Source organism: Littorina saxatilis, linkage group LG8 (genome assembly GCF_037325665.1).
Source record: "Littorina saxatilis isolate snail1 linkage group LG8, US_GU_Lsax_2.0, whole genome shotgun sequence".
In the NCBI taxonomy this organism is placed as follows: Eukaryota; Metazoa; Mollusca; class Gastropoda; order Littorinimorpha; family Littorinidae; genus Littorina; species Littorina saxatilis.
Genome location: NC_090252.1, coordinates 70911121 through 70930339, shown reverse-complemented (window position 1 = coordinate 70930339; position 19219 = coordinate 70911121). Strand labels below are relative to the sequence as shown.

Sequence of the window (19219 nt, the reverse complement as noted above, 5' to 3'; positions counted from 1 at the left end):
GGGGAGTAACGAGCCGGGGGAGTAGCTATACTGGGGAGTAACGAGCCGGGGGAGTAACGAGCTGGGGGAGTAGCGATACGGGGGAGTAACGAGCCGGGGGAGTAGCGATACGGGGGAGTAACGAGCTGATCCCTTCCTGTTGTAGTTATAGTCACTATTTGTCCACTTGCTCTGGATCGGGCGCGAAGGTATAGGTTAAGTCAGATCCTTCTCATAATATCTGGCGCATCACGTCACAAACTGGCTGGACTACCTTGAAATGTTATAGAAAAGATGTCCGGGGGTCTAGATTGTCAGCTTTAGCAGTTTTGATTTGTTGTCAATTTTAACGCGGGAACCTTGATTTTGCGAATTTCATTGTGGGGTGTGTCTGTATTGTAGGTTCCACTGTATCGACACTACGTCATGTAAACTCAATCTGTTTTCTGAATAAGTTAGGGGAATACATTCAGTCAAATATGTTTCTGATTATAAACAGTTCTCACTTTTGCTAATGGACTAGCGTTGACTCTGAACAATTCAATTAAATGCAACTTTATTATCTTAATGTAGGAAAAACTGATTTTTGTGTGTGGCTCGTACACACATCTATATTACATCACATAAAATCACACTCCTTTCATAAGAATCACAAGATCAATCATACATAATATATAAGAATTCACCCATTATATCCAAAACCACACACAACTGTCCAGCACCCTCACATACATATCCCCCTACATGTATTCTTATGTGTCTGTTATTAATAATACATTATAATTCACGACCATTACTAAACAAGAAGGGCAAAGCCCATACGACTCACATGCTTGACCTTGACCTTTACATGACCTTGACCTTCAGCTAAACCTAGCAATGACATCATACACTAAGAACTGCTTTACACATTTTTCCTACCAAAATACATGTGACCTTGACCCAAGGTCAAGGTCATCCAAGGTCATGCAACACAAAGCTGTTAATTCAAGACATAGGAAGTACAATGGTGCTTATTGGCTCTTTCTACCATGAGATATGGTCACTTTTAGTGGTTCACTACCTTATTTTGGTCACATTTCATAAGGGTCAAAGTGACCTTGACCTTGATCATATGTGACCAAATGTGTCTCATGATGAAAGCATAACATGTGCTCCACATAATTTTTAAGTTTGAAACAGTTATCTTCCATAGTTCAGGGTCAAGGTCACTTCAAAATATGTATACAATCCAACTTTGAAGAGCTCCTGTGACCTTGACCTTGAAGCAAGGTAAACCAAACTGGTATCAAAAGATGGGGCTTACTTTGCCCTATATATCATATATAGGTGAGGTATTAAATCTCAAAAACTTCAGAGAAAATGGGAAAAATGTGAAAAATAGCTGTTTTTTAGACAACATTTATGGCCCCTGCGACCTTGACCTTGAAGCAAGGTCAAGATGCTATGTATGTTTTTGGGGGCCTTGTCATCATACACCATCTTGCCAAATTTGGTACTGATAGACTGAATAGTGTCCAAGAAATATCCAACGTTAAAGTTTTCCGGACGGACGGACGGACGGACGGACGCCGGGACGGACGGACGGACGGACGGACGACTCGGGTGAGTACATAGACTCACTTTTGCTTCGCATGTGAGTCAAAAATTAGGCTGTGTTTCGGATCATCTCATTTAGATTGACAACAAAAAACTACTATAAGTTATAACGAACTGATCCACAACCCCACAGTGAATTTCAATCACAGTGTCTGTACTAGTGGTAGAGGTGGTGACACAGCAGAAATGTGTTACCTGAACATCAAACTCATAAAAAAAACAAGTTTGAATTTCAGTGAAAGTGTCTGGGAGAGGTGAAGTCACAACTTAACCGTCGCCCGACGTCACAACTTAACCTTCGCCCGACGTCACAACTTGACCTTCGCCCGACGTCACAACTTAACCTTCGCCCGACGTCACAACTTAATCTTCGCCCCACGTAACAACTTAACCGTCGTCCGACGTCACAACTTAACCTTCGCCCGACGTCACAACTTAACCGTCGCCCGACGTCACAACTTAACCTTCGCCCGACCGTGTTATCGACTACACACGAAATACATCATGGGGCCGTGCGGACCCATGCTTCTCAAAGAAGGAAAAATATATAGTGGAGACCGGGGCTAGTCCGCCTACTTTTATGCTTTTGGTAGCATAACTGGCGAGTTTGATGAACTAGAAGACTGATTTTTTATTTTACATCAAGACAAATGTGTAGCTGATATCAATGTGCAGACAGTTTCCATGTGCGCATGAACATTTGTTGTACATACTGTTTTAAGTAGACCTACCCTAACGTAGGCGAACTTGCCCCAAGTCGGGGTAAGTCCGCCTACAGGGTGGGGCAAGTCCGCCGCTCTCATCCCATAGTAGGTACAAGACTAGTAGTGGGCAAGCTTTAGTGAGAAAGCTTTTTTAATTCCCTTCAATAGTTAGGTTCAAAAATGCCAAAGACAAAATACGAAAGAATGTAACACAAAATTACGTTAGGGGAGACTGGGGCTAGTCCGCCTACTTTTATGCTTTTGGTAGCATAGCTGGCGAGTTTGATGAACTGGAAGATTGATTTTTTTATTTTACATCAAGACAAATGTGTAGCTGATATCAATGTGCAGACAGTATTTATGTGCGCATGAACATTTCTTGTACATACTGCTTACGGCGAACATGCCCCATGACAAATAGGCGGACTTGCCCCTGCACGGGCAGGCAACTCTAGTGCCAGATAACGAGCACAACATGGGAAGGAAGAAGCAAAACTTTCGTCAGAACTCGACCTTAATTAACGCACTTACACTCGACACCAAGACTAAGTATAATGTTCTCAGAGGTAATGCATCAAAACCTAAGTCAACTCCTATGCATTCATGTTACAAAAATGAAGAAAAACACTTTTTGTGATCTGTACTCACGATATATGGGCGCGCAACCTCTGAACTTCTGCAGGATATATGGCGGAAAGAAGGGACACCACTCCCACATGGTGTGAATGACTAAAAGGTGGCAAACGTAAGAATAAACAGACAAAGACGGATGTGCCCCGGGGGCGGACTAGCCCCGGTCTCCCCTATGCATACCCTCCCGTAGACCCATGGTTTCCAAAGAATCAAAAACGTGCATCCCCTTCCGTAGATGCCGTGGTTAAATTTCCGCGAGAAGTAATTAAATTAAATTATTAATTTAATTAATTATTACCGTGCAGACTACAGCTTCTCAAGAAAGGAAAAACGTGAATACCCTTCTGTAGACGTCGTGGGGCCGTGTGGGGCCGTGTGGGGCCGTGTGGACCCACATTGTTGTGTATTAATTTCGCTCCACGTGACTTGCTTATTAACTCCAAAATTAAACAGACTGCAGAAAATTATGTTTAGAGCCAATACCTGAAGGTTTGTGACTTCTCTCCCTAGTTTTTATGTAGGTTTCTTCAGTTTGAGAAACAGGGGTCCGCACGGCCCCATGATGTCTTCCATATGTGTAGTCTAAATTTGACCTTTCTTTTTTTAATTACCTCTCGCTGAAATCTAATGATCTTTTAGGATATAAGAGCTTTTTAGGTGTCTGAGGCATTCTTAAAAGCTCATTAAAAAATTCCAACTGGTTTAAGAAGAGATATTTGCAAATAAACACCCTTCTGGGTCCACACGGACCCACGACGACCGGCGAAGGTTAACCTTGCTACAACAAACTACAGTCATCCACAATTCCAGTGTGAATTTCAGTCACAATGTCTGGTAGAGGTGGAGTCACAACTCAAATTTGTCACAACAAACTATGTACAGTCATCCACAATTCCAGTGTGAATTTCAGTCACAGTGTCTGGTAGAGGTGGAGTCACAACTCAAACTTGTCACAACAAACTACAGTCATCCACAATTCCAGTGTGAATTTCAGTCACAGTGTCTGGTAGAGGTGGGGTCACAACTCAAACTTGTCACAACAAACTACAGTCATCCACAATTCCAGTGTGAATTTCAGTCACAGTGTCTGGTAGAGGTGGAGTCACAACTCAAACTTGTCACAACAAACTACAGTCATCCACAATTCCAGTGTGAATTTCAGTCACAATGTCTGGTAGAGGTGGAGTCACAACTCAAACTTGTCACAACAAACTACAGTCATCCACAATTCCAGTGTGAATTTCAGTCACAGTGTCTGGTAGAGGTGGGGTCACAACTCAAACTTGTCACAACAAACTACAGTCATCCACAATTCCAGTGTGAATTTCAGTCACAGTGTCTGGTAGAGGTGGAGTCACAACTCAAACTTGTCACAACAAACTACAGTCATCCACAATTCCAGTGTGAATTTCAGTCACAGTGTCTGGTAGAGGTGGAGTCACAACTCAAACTTGTCACAACAAACTACAGTCATCCACAATTCCAGTGTGAATTTCAGTCACAGTGTCTGGTAGAGGTGGGGTCACAACTCAAACTAATCCACAAACCCTGTGTGTATTTCAGTCACAGTGTCTGGGAGAGGGTGTTGTCACTGATAGAAGAGCGCATTATGCAAAATAGGCATGGTAGTTGCCATGGAATCCTGGGTAATGGTATGGGTCAGTTGTGGCTGGTGAGGCATGAGGGATGGCTGTATGACGTCACTGACCCCCCCTGTCGCGCTGACCGCATGTTTTGTCTGCAGGTGTTTGCACAGCGACGCCCTCTGGACAAAGGACTCTCCACACTGGTCACAACTGTAAGGCTTCAAGCCTGTGTGCTGACGCATGTGAATGGTCAGGTAGTCTTTGCGTCTGAATGCTCGTTCACACACCTCGCACTGGTACGGTCGTTCGCCGGTGTGAATACGCACATGCTCCCGCAGTTCTGACTTGGTGAAGGTTCTTTTCCCACAGACGTCACACACGTGAGAGTTTTCCTTCATGTGGCAACGCTTGACGTGCTTGCTGCGCTGAGATTTCTTGTGGAAGCTTTTCTCGCACAGCTGACACTGGAAAGGTTTCTCCTTGGCCCCGCCACAGTGCACCTTAGAGTGCTGCCTCAGCTTTGAGCGGTCAGGGAACTCGGCTGAGCACTGGGAGCACTTGACTCGCTGCTTCTTGTTGATCTGAGGGTGCAGGATCTTGTGCATGCGGAAATGTTCTCGCGAGCGGAACACAATCTTACACACCGTGCACTTGGTGTTGACCTTGAGATCGTCCCTTTCGTCCTTGGTCAACTTCACCTTCTCAACAACTTTCTTTGGCGGGTGAGTGTGGGTTGTGGGGTCAGTGTGGGTGGTGGGGTCAGTGTGGGTGGTGGGGTCAGCCTGGGTGTGCTGCGGGCAGGGTCGACAGTGCAGGCATCTGACCGCCGCCCCCTTGTGACCGGCACTCTGGCTTCCCCCTCCCTTGTGACCGGCACTCTGGCTGCCCCCTCCCTTGCTGTGCCCTGCGTGAGCCACACAAAACATGTCTTTCACTTGAGGGACGTTGACAACTTGGTGCTGTTGCTGCTCATGGTGGTGTTGCTGCTGCTGGTGGTGGTGGTGATGTTGGTGTTGTAGCTGAGGGTTCAACGGGGGGTGCTGGCCGACCTGCAGCTGCGGAGGGAGGGGGGTGGTGATAGGTGGGTTGTAGGTTGCCATGGTGACAGGAAGGGACGTGGACATGTCCGGGGTGGAGTGCATGGGGAGGATGAGGGAGTTGTCTTCAGGGGGAGGTAAGGGGATGTCCAGGCCTGTCTGCAGGAAGTGGATGATGTTCTGGGCCCCTATTCCGTACAGCAGCAAATCTGGAACACAGCACACAATACACACATTATTATTTTGTTGTTTGTTATTTGGGGATGGGGATGCATGCGCATTTGTAAGTGTGTGTGCTTGCGTGTTTGCAGGCTTGCATGCGTTTGTCAGTATATCTGTGAGTGTGTGTGTGCGTGTGTGTGTGCGAGTGATTTTCTTTGCGAGTGATTGTCTGTGTGTGTGCGTGTGTGTGTAAGGCCTAAAAAAAAAATAGGTGTGGTTACGGTAACCCGACCTACCCTATTTTTAGGGGCCGACCCTATAACTTTTTTTTACATTTGTCAAAAAAACAAACAAACAAAAAACAAACCGAGTGCAGAAAACGCAATGAAAGCGAAAGCGCTCGAGTCGCACACTTATTTCCCTGTCAAGTAGGTTTAATTTGTACACATTAGAAAAAAAGTTTTAAAAAAAAAGAAAAAGTAATTGCCTACCTTCCTAGTCCTACTCCTACCCTATTTATTTTGGCTATGTTACCTTAACCACACCTATTTTTTTTTTTTGCCTAATAAAACATACGGTATGTTATCAGCGTTAATTGTTATGATGTGGGAAAGAAATAATCATTCATCAAGGACCGTTCCAGGCAATAACTGAAGGTTTACGGAAAAAAAGGGGTACAGCTAGTATTATATAGACACACACACCATCATTTCCTTGAAAACCCACCAAGAGTATTATTATGCTAATTAATGAAATTAAAAGCTGGGAACGCAGAAGAAGAAGAAGTGAGCAACTGAGCTTCAAACTCAAAGTGCTTATTCACTCCGGTGTTGGAGATTACACAGTCACAGGTGCCGCCTGGCCACTACAGATGGTTGTGACCTCTGTCATGCGTCACCATAGTAATTAACCATCATCCCGTGGCCTCTTTTGTTTGTAAAAGCTTACTCCAGTTTAAAATCTGAGAAACAACAATAACAAATGAACAATCTTTGAAGTCTTATATCGCGCGCGTATCTCCAGACTCGGACTCAAGGCACAGGGATCTATTTATGCCGTGTGAGATGGAATTTTTTACACAATACATCACGCATTCACATCGACCAGCAGATCGCAGCCATTTCGGCGCATATCCTACTTTTCACGGCCTATTATTCCAAGTCACACGGGTATTTTGGTGGACATTTTTTATCTATGCCTATGGAGGTCTCCCTTTTGCGTACTTCGGAGCGGTGTCACGTGATACGCAGAAATGGGTTGGAGGGCAAGAAGCGGAACGGCTAGTAGCGTCAGTGCGCCGCTCGATGATTCGGGAGTGTTTTAATTGAATAATGTCAAAATCAGGAACAAAAACGGTCGACCAGCCAAAAGAGAACTAGTACATTACATCATTGAGTGACGTTGCTAAAGTGCGATACTTGGAGAAATTGACCGAAGCTCTTTAGTTTCAAACTACATATAATTTCTGCTTCAGTGTGTGTGCATGAGTTTTCATTTTGTTATTATTCAAGAACTTGTAGTTCTATTTCTAACTTTGTATGTTTATGTGTGAAGCTCTTTAGTTTTAGATTACCTATTATTTCTGCTTCAGTGTGTGTGAGTTTTCATTTCATTGTTATTCGAGAAATGATATTTCTAACTTTGTATGTTTATGTTTGGAGAAGCGATTCTTTTTTCCTTTTTGGGATCAAGTCTGGTGTCTGCTTTAGTGCTTACTTTGATATTACCTTAGAACATTTATTGTGAACCTGTAAATGTGTAATGTGTGTGTGTGTTTTTTGTTCTTCTTTTTTATTTTTTCTATTTCTTTTTACTTTAGTGCTGCTGAAGACAGTAACTAAAAATTTCCCTGAATTCAGTGTTACGTGTTTTTTGTTTTTAATTTTTATATATATGTTGACAATGACAGTTCAGTTAAATAAAGCGTTGAACACATTATATGTATTTTAATTTTTACCAATCTGTCACTCTGTGAATGTGAAGCTGGTGTGAGTGTGATATTTAACACATTACTTTTGATTTGTACCTAATCTCTGCCTTTGTTAGCTCCAGTAGGTGTGTTTTCAACAGTTTTGTTCAATTTTGTGAAACGTTACTGTTTTGAGACAAACCAGACACATATTTTTCCGTTTAGGACAGCTGGGCCCAACATATTAACTTTGTTGACCAAACAAAGGAGCCATTACACACATACACACTCATTCTGACAATCACTCACCAGATTCTTCACAATTAAGAAATGTCTCAGATAAGACACACGCAAGCTTAAAAAAAAAAGTCTTAAGAACAAAAAAGTTACTGCAACAACAATGTATTTATTAGTTCTTACTAAAATCACATGCTTCAATAAAAAAAAAGCATAAACTGTACAGACATGCTAACCAGCACTGATTAAGGCACACACTTGGAGTCAAAAAGCTATGGCATCAACATAAGCAGTGTTGAATCTGTTTCAAATTGCACACTTCAGTCAAAAAGCTATGGCATCAACATATGCAGTGTTGAATCTGTTTCAAATTGCACACTTCAGTCAAAAATCACATGTCTGACAATGAGTGAATTAGTGTTTCCAATCAATGAACGGTAACTGTTTACATATAAAAACTGACAAAAAAGTGAGAAAAAAAGAAAAGAACTGTACACACACACACTTCGCATCAGATCTCAAAATCAAATAAGGAATAGTGTTGAGTCTTGAAAATGCTTGAGCCAGGAAGCAAAAAAAGGAACTACACTCATGCCAGCCAGCACAAGTCATACAGATACTGTACACAAGTCAAATCAATACTGTGTTTCAGGTTTGGCATCCACATAAACAGTTTTGTTTCTGTTTTAAATCACACACTTGTCAATAAACTATACAGACATGCTAACCAGCATTGATTAAGGCACACACTTGAGTCAAAAAGCTATGGCATTAACATAAGCAGTGTTGAATCTTGTTTCAAACTGCACATTTCAGTCAAAAAGCGAGTGAATCGGTGTTTCAATCATTAGCAAAATTAATACTGCTGTTGAGTAAATCTCGGTGTCTTCCTCCAGCGTCGACTTTCGGAATTCTGAAAAATGCAAGAGCATTTTCCTTGTTGCTTCGGCTTGTGCAACCGATTATGCAACAAGTATTCACCATCTTGAATGAAATTTAACCAAATCGTCGACGCAAATACGGAATCGCCCCAGCGAAACTTCGCGATCGGCACCACGCTTCCATGTTTTCGCTAAGCGGCGCGGTGGCTTCTTGCCCTCCAAGCCCCGGTGCGCACGAAGTGATGACGTCAATAGGGAGACCTCCATACAATTTTGCCAGGAAAGACCCTTTTGTCAATCGTGGGATCTTTAACGTTCACACCCCAATGTAGTGTCCCTGGCAGTTTGTGTGTGTGTGTGTGTGTGTGTGTGTGTGTGTGTGTGTGAGTGTGAGTGAGTGTTTGTAAGACATGTTTGCAAATTAGCATAATTCCACAATGTATAGAATTACCGCCATTGCATGTTAATCGTTACTTACTGATAGAGGCTTTTATGTTCACCTCAAAGAGATGCCGACTGCCATCACCTTCCTGCCTCTTTCCAGTGTGAACATCATTCAGCAAACCACACTGACACATGATGTACAAGATACTGGCCAGCCCGAATCGTGTCTCCTTTATAATCTGGTTCAGATCCAAAAGGGCCTTGCAATGCTTGCATCGCATCTGCTTTGCAAGCTCTTGTAGACTGACAATTCTCCGCCCTTCCCTCCAACTCTGTGTCTGTCCAATTGTAAATTCCATGGTGAGTGTTCATTAAAGGTTTTAAAATCCCTCCTACTGACTGCAGCGTTTCACTGAACAATGTGGTAAGAACCACTTTGCTGTGATCACAGCTGTTCAATCGCTACATTTCTGGCTGTAATTCCAGCAGCTCATTGCGGAACTTGGATTTATTCGAAGAATTCAACTGTAACCTGCGTGGAGATATACAAAGCAAGGTCAATGGTCCTAGATTAATTTATATCTGGAACAAATCCGAACTGCATTGACTGTATCTCCTATTTTCTGTCTGCTAAGAAGCCATTTTGAAACTCTTTTGGGAAGGAGATAGCTTTACTTCCTTGTTGCAGACGATCATGCCATATAAGAATTATTCACGTAAAACAAAAGGAATATTGAATTCAGTTTAAAGTTATTAGCCTCAAAAGACAGAATAGGAATGAATTATTATCAGACCCGATAATTAATATCCAATATGAATATTTTTTATTGTAATTTTTATTTGAAATGATTACGCTGTTCTGGAACAAGACCATTTCAGGACGATTTTGCACAGTTTGGGAAGATGGCAACTGTCGAAGATCGGATGCATCACAGCAGGATGAAGACAAGCCCTGAGTCCGAGGACGATACGGACAGTGACTATAAAGTAACATTGATTTATTTTTAAACATTTCTGTTTGCATGCTAGGTCCTGCATTAGAGTCGCTTCTGATGCATTTAAAACTCGAGAGTTGTCCCAAAACCATGAAGTCTAGAACATAAACGATTTCACGGTTTCACTGTTCCCTTAGTGTAATCGAATGATGACTTGACAGGTAATCTTGAACTTTAGTGTGTTAAATTCATAGCTCAGAAGAATACCACTTGACATGTTGACGGACACTCCAGTGCCTAACAACGTGAAGAAACATGTGGTCTGCGCAGATACATCTGAAAACAGTTTGAATGCAACAATCAGTGAATCAGCCACAGTGCCCTCTCTGTTTAATACTTGTTTATAGAAGATCAGTGAGACTAAAATGACCTAATCACCATGTCACACCCACACTATATTGATGTGTTATGCTGGATTTTGTAGATAAAACCTAGTCACCTATACAAATTACAATACATGATAGTTGAACCTGCTTGAGTGCTTCCTATATTGCTAGTGATTGCATTTTGGAAGGCTGCTATATATCAGTATATAATATTCGACAAGCGCTTAGAACTGTACCCACGGAATACGCGCTATATAAGCTTCATATTGATTGATTAATATAATGTGAAGCTTCTTATTTTTTTAAATGAGGAGGAGCTGTCAGAAAAATATTTAGCTGTGTGTGTGAGCTGATCTGAATGTGCGTGTGTACGCCTATGTGTGCACGTATGTGTGTCCTGTGCACATTCACTCTGTGTATGTCTGTGTTTCCCACAGCCCTCGCCAGTTAAGCCAGGAGGCAGAAGACGCAGCAGACAGAGGTCGGTCAAGGCGGAATCCAAAGCTCCGCCACTGATGCTGGTCTGGGAAGGCTACATGTACAAGAATGACGGTGTGGCCAAGGGTAGCTGTCGCTCGTACTGGCGTTGTCAGCGCAACAACAAGCGGGGCGGGGTGGTGAGCAAGTGTCGCGGGCGGGTGGCGGTGAAGGAGGGGGAGCTGCAGGTGTCGGAGCAGCACTGTCATGAACCCGATACCACTGATAGCGTGAGTGGCATTTTTTACGAGACACAAACTGACAAAAAATGGAATTAAGACATAAAGAGAGGAAGACAAAATAGGTGAAACACTTGGGAAAAGAGAGGCTACATTTGACAAGTTCTTTTCGGCTGACTCACATTTTACAGACAGAACAAAAGGAATTAAGACTGAAAGACCTCTCTCTCTCAAGAAGGTTACAGACAACTTCAGGTGGCGGAACAGTACTGTCACAGACCGAACACCACTGATAGCGTGAGTGGCGACATTTTATAGTGACAGACAGCGCAAAAGGAAATAAGAAGGAAAGAGAGGAAAAGAAAGTAACTGACGAACACATGAAGAAAGGTGAAAACTCAACCACTCCAAGTTGAAAATAATTGGGGGGAAAACTTAATTAGGTATTCCTCCTTTTCATTCCAGGGATGTCTGCATATTAAATTAATGATATTGCTCGAATTTGCACAAAATTTGAAGTGAATCTGACCAGGGATTTAAATACGTAAGTATCCCCTTTAGACAGAAAGAGAGGAAAAGAAAGAAACTGACAAACATTTGAAGAGAATGGCTACGCTTTCCAATGACAAACACCAAAAAAGAAATTAAGACGGAAAGAGAGGAAAAGAAAGCAACAGACAAACACGTAAAGAGAGAGGCTAGACTATACAATGAGAAACAGAAAGAAAGGATTGGGCTGGAAAGAAAGGACAGGACAAAAGACTGACAAACACACAAAGAAAGGTGGAAACTACCAGTATCAAAGTGATACAGTGGAAATTAAAGGATTCAAAAAAGACCTTGGCTTTTGGAGTGCAGTGGAACAACTCTTCAAGTTCAAGACCTTCCAAAATCTAAGAAAATTAGTTTTTACAAGAGAGGCAAATTTAAAGACTTGATGAACGGTATTGATTATTCTGCCGCGTTGGGGATTTGACGTTTAAAAATAACAGGTGATAAAAAGATTAAAGACCAGAACTATGCACCCAGTCTATGTGGGTTTTTTCAGGTGCCTACTACTTTTGGCCTGTTAGTGCCTAGCTGAGCCCAAAAGTAAATTAAAACAAATGAAAGTGGTCTAACTGTAAGTGAAAAGAGAAAGAGAGAAAAACAGCCTGCCTACTCTATCTAACTGGGGTTTTGTATTTCAAGTTTATGTTTGTGGCACCTTTTTCTTCAATAAGTCAAGCTTTTATCCAATATTGGGATCATTCTCAACATTCAAATGCAATTAATTCCAGTAAGTGTTGGACTGACTGATTGGCAATGTATATTTCAGTAATTTGACATTAAAAAGGCCACAGCACAGGACATTTCCAGTTGAAGGCCCACCCCTCCTTGTGAAAACAGTTCCCCTCACCGTCTCAGACCTGGTTGGGTCTGTGTGGGATAAAACCACCCCTCTACATGGTCACATATACATAATCAACACCCTGATAGCATGCACTGATGCGGTGGTGAGTTCAAAAATGTGCAAATTAATTTCTGAAATTAATTCTTCAAAATGAAATAGCACTGTGCAGAAAGAGCATCAAGGCGGCTGACCAGGCTGTGTGTTGGTATGTGACTATGTGGGGGGATGGTCTTATGCCATGTAAAAGCCTAACCAGTTTTACGTCCGACGGAGTTGGCTTTGAGTGTGATTACTGATTGACGCCATAATGAAATGTTTGTGATGATTGTAGTTTGCGCTTGACTGTCCACAAAACTACGTGCAGCCAATGAATGTCTGTGATGATTGTGCTTGATGAAGGTTTGTGACGATTGTTCTTGACTGTCCCACAGAACTACGTTCCGCCTCACTCCCTGGTGCTAGAGATGCGCAACCGAGGGCTGGACGTGGACATGTGGACGGCCATGAAGGGCTTCGTGTCGCCCACAGACAAGCTCCTGCTGCACAACTGCAACACCCGGCTCAGCAAGAAGCACCGCTGCAGCGTGTGCCGGCGGGACTTTGCGGTGGCGCGTGTCTACGAGGTTCATCGGATGCTGGAGCACGAGGTGCCGCCTGCGTGGCGCTGCGAGGAGTGCGGCATGCAGTTTCTGCACGGTGCATCCTACAAGGTGCACGTCACGCAGTGTCACGGCGTCATGCCATACGTGTGTCACGCCGAGGGTTGTGACGCTGCCTTTGACAAGAAGATAGACCTCAAGTTGCACAGCCGACGCCAGCACCCTGCTGTAAACCCTGCCACTAGTAACAACACCGCGTGTTCCACCAGCCCTGCTGTTGACATGGCTGCCATGGTTGATGGCTGTTCTGTCATCCCTGTGGCCAAAGAGGAGGCGGGTGTGGAAGAGGAGGAAAAGCCTGTGTTCAGGTGCCACCACTGCCCCGCCGAGTTCCCCCACGCCTGTAGATTGCGCTACCACATGAGGTTTCACACGGGGGAAAGACCCTTCAAGTGTCCTAACTGCTCGATGGCGTTTTTCACGAGTTCTTCTCGCCTGGTTCACATTCGCCGCAGTCACCTTCGACTGCGCAGACACCTGTGCGACCTGTGTGGCAAGAAGTTCAAGGACGTTCGCAGTCTCAGACAGCACACCTGGACCCACACCGGTGAAAAGAACTATTCCTGTCCCGTCTGTTCCCGGGCGTTCAGCAAGAAGAACGCCATGGTGGTTCACATGCGGCAACACACGGGTGAGAAGCCCCATGTGTGTGATCAGTGCGGTCAGTCTTTCACTGTGCGTGTGTCCCTGCGCACACACCTCAAGTCCAAGCATGACATTGTGGTGGACACCAGCAGCTTCCGGCGCAAGGAGGAGGACCCAGGGGACAACAGCCTGCCTGCCATCGGGCGGCCCAAGCGAGACGAGTCGGAAAAACAATTATCGGTGAAAGCCAGAGCCAAGCTAGAAGAGGAGGGCTACCAACACGAGTCCTCTCAGTCCAAGAACAGAAATTCACGTACATCAGCCCCACCAAATAATGGCAGTAATCCGTCATTTTCTGCTTCCACTGCGCCCGTAGGCTTAGAAAGGAAATCCGATGAGTTTTCTCTGCCTGAGGGAAGCTTGGTTCCTCTGAGTCAGGCGGACCTGTATGATGCCAGGCTGCCGGCGTTTTCCTCGGGACTGACGCTCCTACAGATGGTGGGTCAAGGCCACAGCATGCCGGGGGGTCACGGCCAGGTTGTTCCGCAAGCCTACCTGGACTCTGCGTCTGGCACTTATCCTGTACCGCCTCTAAGCTCTGTGGGGTATAATGGTTACACCATGCAACACAGAAAATATTAACTTTCTCACGAGACTTGGGTACACTTTACAAATTACAGCCTAGAAAGTATAAATTGTTTGATAACTTGGCATCTTGGAAGCTGTGTGGGGTATAATGGGTACACCATGCAACACAGAAAATATCGACTGTCTGGCAGTGTGGTTAAGGCCTTCTGGGTTCTATGAGCCCTAGTTTGACCTCACAAAGTCTTTTTGTGGTAAATTCAGTGCCAAAGCTTTGTGGTAAATTCAGTGCCAAAGCTTTGTGGTAAATTCAGTGCCAAAGCTTTGTGGTAAATTCAGTGCCAAAGCTTTGTGGTAAATTCAGTGCCAAAGCTTTGTGGTAAATTCAGTGCCAAAGCTTTGTGGTAAATTCAGTGCCAAAGCTTTGTGGTAAATTCAGTGCCAAAGCTTTGTGGTAAATTCAGTGCCAAAGCTTTGTGGTAAATTCAGTGCCAAAGCTTTGTGCAGCAAACTTAGTGAAGTGGACGTTGCTTCGGTTAAGGTGTGTGGGGTAAAGTAGCAGCTACACAAGCAGCCAAGAAAACATTACCTAACACTGGTGCAATTCTGTAACACATGTTACATAGCCACTGGTGAATTAACAGAGAGAAAAATAAAGAAAAACGGTCATATAGGTTTTCGCATCCATGGGAGGTAATCGGAACCGACCAAACAAATTGAGCCAGTAGCGCAACATAGGTCATGACAACCAGATACGTAAAGTGTCGCGACAACCAGCCTAAGGGTTACTTTGCATCTTGATAATCAAGCTCTTTAGGCTGTAAGTATAATGGACATGCAACCCAGAAAGTATTACCTTGTTCATACCTTGGTAGAGCTCTGTGGGCATAATAGGTAAAAGGAACAAGGGATTTTCGGTGCAGCTTAGGAAGAGTTGACTCTTTTATGAGTGCTGCTTTTGATGTACCTTCCGCAGCCGTAAGGCGGCACTGCTATTTACATTTTGACCAAAAATCGTTTTTCTTTGGTTGCTTCTTCTTCTGCGTTCGATTTCTCTTTGGTTACAAAATGTGATTATGACATTTAAAATGCTGAATCAATTTATCTTCCAAATGTAGTTTGAATTGTTGGCCTGTGATCTGCCGTTTGCTTGCAATAAGCAATTTCAATGAGTGAGGGGTATGCCAACAATGACTTCTGGGGCCGCCATTTCGTATGCTTTGCCAAAGATAGAAGTGGGTTTTTTTCTCAGTAGAGTGTTGGTGGCCTTGACTTTTTTGATGACTGCAACTTTTGGTACCCCTCCCCCAGACTCTAAGAGGTACACAGGTTTTTCAGTGCATCCTACGAGGCTATGACTGTTTCTTGGCTGGAATTGTAACACATTCTGCATCTGCCGTAGACTGTTACTGTTAGACAAACAACTGCCAGCCCAGGAAGGAAACACTTTATGACACATGCTCACTCCTGACTCAAGTATTATTAGTACCTCACTTTGAACAACTGCCAGTGCCAGTCAAACTGGGGAGGAGTGTTTGTAACCTTTGCTGGATTTGTTTAAATGTTAGTTTCCTTGTCTCATGCATGCTTGTTCAGAGTTGTAAGAGTTCCTGTGAGTTGCAATATATAAAATGTGTGACAAATCACAAAGCCTGGGGAAGCCTGTTTGTGTGCATTCCAGAGTGTGTGTGTGTGTGTGCATGTCAGTGTGTGTGTGTGTGTGTGCATGCCTGTGTGTGGGGGCGAGTATAAGAAAAACAACAAATGATCGTCTTAATGAAGTCTGTTATTACCTCCCTCAGAGGAGGGACAATTTGTCAGGATAGCTGTCGTCTAAATCAAATATGTAAATTTTCGCAGCCAATCTTTTGTTTCGGACAGAGATTGATGGTTTATGATAGGTGAATCCTTGATGCCCTTAATCTATTAAAGAGAGAACATTACAACTGCCATGGTATCTTCAGAGAAATGACAGGAAGCATGTTCGACTACTTTATTGCTTAGCGCCGCTAGCCATTTTAAAATGAAGCGCAGAGCTACTATCTGGGGTGGCATAGTGGTTAGAGCACTTGCCCCATGCTGGCTGTCAGGGTTTGATTATCTCCAGTGGCAATATTTTTGTTGGTGCTTTACAGTTTGCTGGCTACCTGTGTAAGTCCACAGTGGCCTGGTACTGGCTCTTCCATACATGGGGTTACTACATATGCACACTGTCACACACACTCAGACACACACTTTTACACACTCAGGCACACACACTTTTACACTATCAGACACACACTGTCACACACACTTTTACACACTCAGGCACACTGTCACATACACACTTTTACACACTCAGGCACACACAGCACTGTCACACACACTCGAGCACGCACTGTCACACACACACACAAGCGTTCGGGATGATGACAACATGCACCCATACCAATTCACATGGCATCAAAGCAAAGGAACGATTCAAACATTTTGCTATTGAATCAAGTCGTGAAATTAAACTAACATTACAGCATAATAACACCTCACGCAATGGAAGATTTTAGTCCCGCACACCATAAACGCTCTCCCACACAAATCAATTCCTTGAAAGTCACTGTTCGCATCATACATGTCCTGGGAATTACAACACAAGTCCTGAAAGTCGGTTAGTCCTTATGATGGGCGCAGTGGCGTGGTGGTAAGATGTCGGCCTCCTAATCGGGAGGTTGTGAGTTCGAATCCCGGTCGCTGCCGCCTGGTGGGTTAAGAGTGGAGATTTTTCCGATCTCCCAGACCTGCTAGTGACTCAACCCCTTTGTGTGTACACGCAAGCCCAAGTGCGCACGGAAAAGATCCTGTAATCCATGTCGGAGTTTGGTGGGTTATGGAAACACGAAAAAAAAATACCCACAGTCCTTATGATGCACCTTGCACAGCCCACACTAAAACAAACACATCTCACTCTCAAATCGCTCTCTGACCCCACAATATTTTCGCAAGGCTTGGGCCAACACATTATCTGAAACAGGGGTGACAGCCTCCATAAACACACTGCAGGCGTCTCATAAAACAAAGTACTAGCAGACTTACTCAAATAAGGTGAATCAGCTTTTCCACAAAATCATTTGGAGATTAAGGTAAAAATAATTATTGACACAGGGACACTATATTATGTTCACACTCTTGCACCCTAGATTATCCGAAAAATGGGAAACTGTAAACCATTGAAGTTTTCCTTGACACTACACAGTTCTTTCCCCTGCAAGAGTGTGTGTCATCCCAACTCTGAGATTGTCACTGACACTGTGAGCTGGGGTTCTTTATCCTTCACGCTGGGGAGTTCAACATTCAACACTAAAACTGACAAGAATTAGTTTGAAAAGCTGATGCTGGAAAATAAATTCATTGCCAAATGTTGGGATAGCATTTAAGATGAACTGGTTTTCATGTCAGAAGCGCTCCTCTGATTTAGTCACAGTACACCGCTGTAAAGATTTTGTGTTACATTGTATAACACACATGCGAACACATACATACATACATGTCTAGGCCAGCAATCCATCTCTTCCTGCCTCTCTCATCTCTCAGTCTTATACATGCATTATACTTGATTCTTCCCTTTTGCACTGCAGGGTAGGGGTGGGGTAAATAAGGGCTTCCCATACACACAAATCCATGATAGAGTTTTGAACAAAACTAAACAAATTTGACAAAAACCAAGTAAATGACAGAATTAAAAAAAAGACAAGAAAAATTCAATAGAAAAAAACTCCAACTAGAAAGAAAAAGTAAGAAAAGAAGGATCGAATAAAAGACAAGAGCACGAAGAATGGAACAAGACAAGGGCAATGAGGTAGAGAAACAAATCCCATGGTTTAAATAACCGGCAAACTGACGTATTTGTAATAGACTGGCTGCCACGCTAAACAGCAGCTACTGTGATTTGAGTGAACACACATAGCACAGTGGACACACATAGCACAGTGAACACACAGCACAGTGGACACACATAGCACAGTGAACACACATAGCACAGTGAACACACATAGCACAGTGGACACACATAGCACAGTGAACACACATAGCACAGTGAACACACATAGCACAGTGAACACACATAGCACAGTGGACACACATAGCACAGTGAACACACAGCACAGTGGACACACACAGCACAGTGGACACACATAGCACAGTGAACACACATAGCACAGTGGACACACATAGCACAGTGAACACACAGCACAGTGAACACACATAGCACAGTGAACACACATAGCACAGTGGACACACATAGCACAGTGAACACACATAGCACAGTGGACACACATAGCACAGTGAACACACATAGCACAGTGAACACACATAGCACAGTGAACACACACAGCACAGTGGACACACATAGCACAGTAAACACACATAGCACAGTGAACACACATAGCACAGTGAACACACAGCACAGTGAACACACATAGCACAGTGAACACACATAGCACAGTGAACACACATAGCACAGTGGACACACATAGCACAGTGAACACACAGCACAGTGAACACACATAGCACAGTGAACACACACAGCACAGTGGACACACACAGCACAGTGGACACACATAGCACAGTGAACACACACAGCACAGTGAACACACATAGCACAGTGAACACACATAGCACAGTGAACACACACAGCACAGTGAACACACATAGCACAGTGAACACACATAGCACAGTGAACACACATAGCACAGTGAACACACATAGCACAGTGGACACACATAGCACAGTGAACACACAGCACAGTGGACACACATAGCACAGTGAACACACATAGCACAGTGAACACACACAGCACAGTGAACACACAGCACAGTGGACACACATAGCACAGTGAACACACATAGCACAGTGAACACACATAGCACAGTGGACA

At 43.8% G+C, this 19219-nt stretch overlaps 3 protein-coding genes across 3 annotated transcripts; 1 reads left to right on the top strand and 2 right to left on the bottom strand.

Annotated features, from left to right (window-relative positions):
- Window positions 1-3286: 3286 nt before the first annotated feature.
- Window positions 3287-5361, bottom strand: LOC138974277 (zinc finger protein 558-like). The gene has a single exon (XM_070347001.1). The coding sequence runs from the start codon at window positions 5104-5106 to the stop codon at window positions 4504-4506; it is 603 nt and encodes a 200-aa protein (XP_070203102.1). The 5' UTR covers window positions 5107-5361; the 3' UTR covers window positions 3287-4503.
- LOC138974847 (uncharacterized) lies at window positions 5196-9747 on the bottom strand. The gene is made up of 3 exons (XM_070347571.1): window positions 9206-9747; window positions 5437-5747; window positions 5196-5405 (listed from the first exon to the last, which is right to left on the bottom strand). Exons 1-3 carry the CDS (start codon window positions 9468-9470, stop codon window positions 5196-5198), a joined length of 786 nt encoding a protein of 261 aa, XP_070203672.1. The 5' UTR covers window positions 9471-9747.
- A 248-nt stretch (window positions 9748-9995) lies between these two features.
- Window positions 9996-15960, top strand: LOC138974897 (zinc finger protein 260-like). Its single transcript, XM_070347615.1, has 3 exons — window positions 9996-10098; window positions 10870-11139; window positions 12913-15960. The coding sequence occupies exons 1-3, from the start codon at window positions 10015-10017 to the stop codon at window positions 14365-14367; spliced, it is 1809 nt and encodes a 602-aa protein (XP_070203716.1). The 5' UTR covers window positions 9996-10014; the 3' UTR covers window positions 14368-15960.
- The last annotated feature ends 3259 nt before the right edge of the window (window positions 15961-19219 follow it).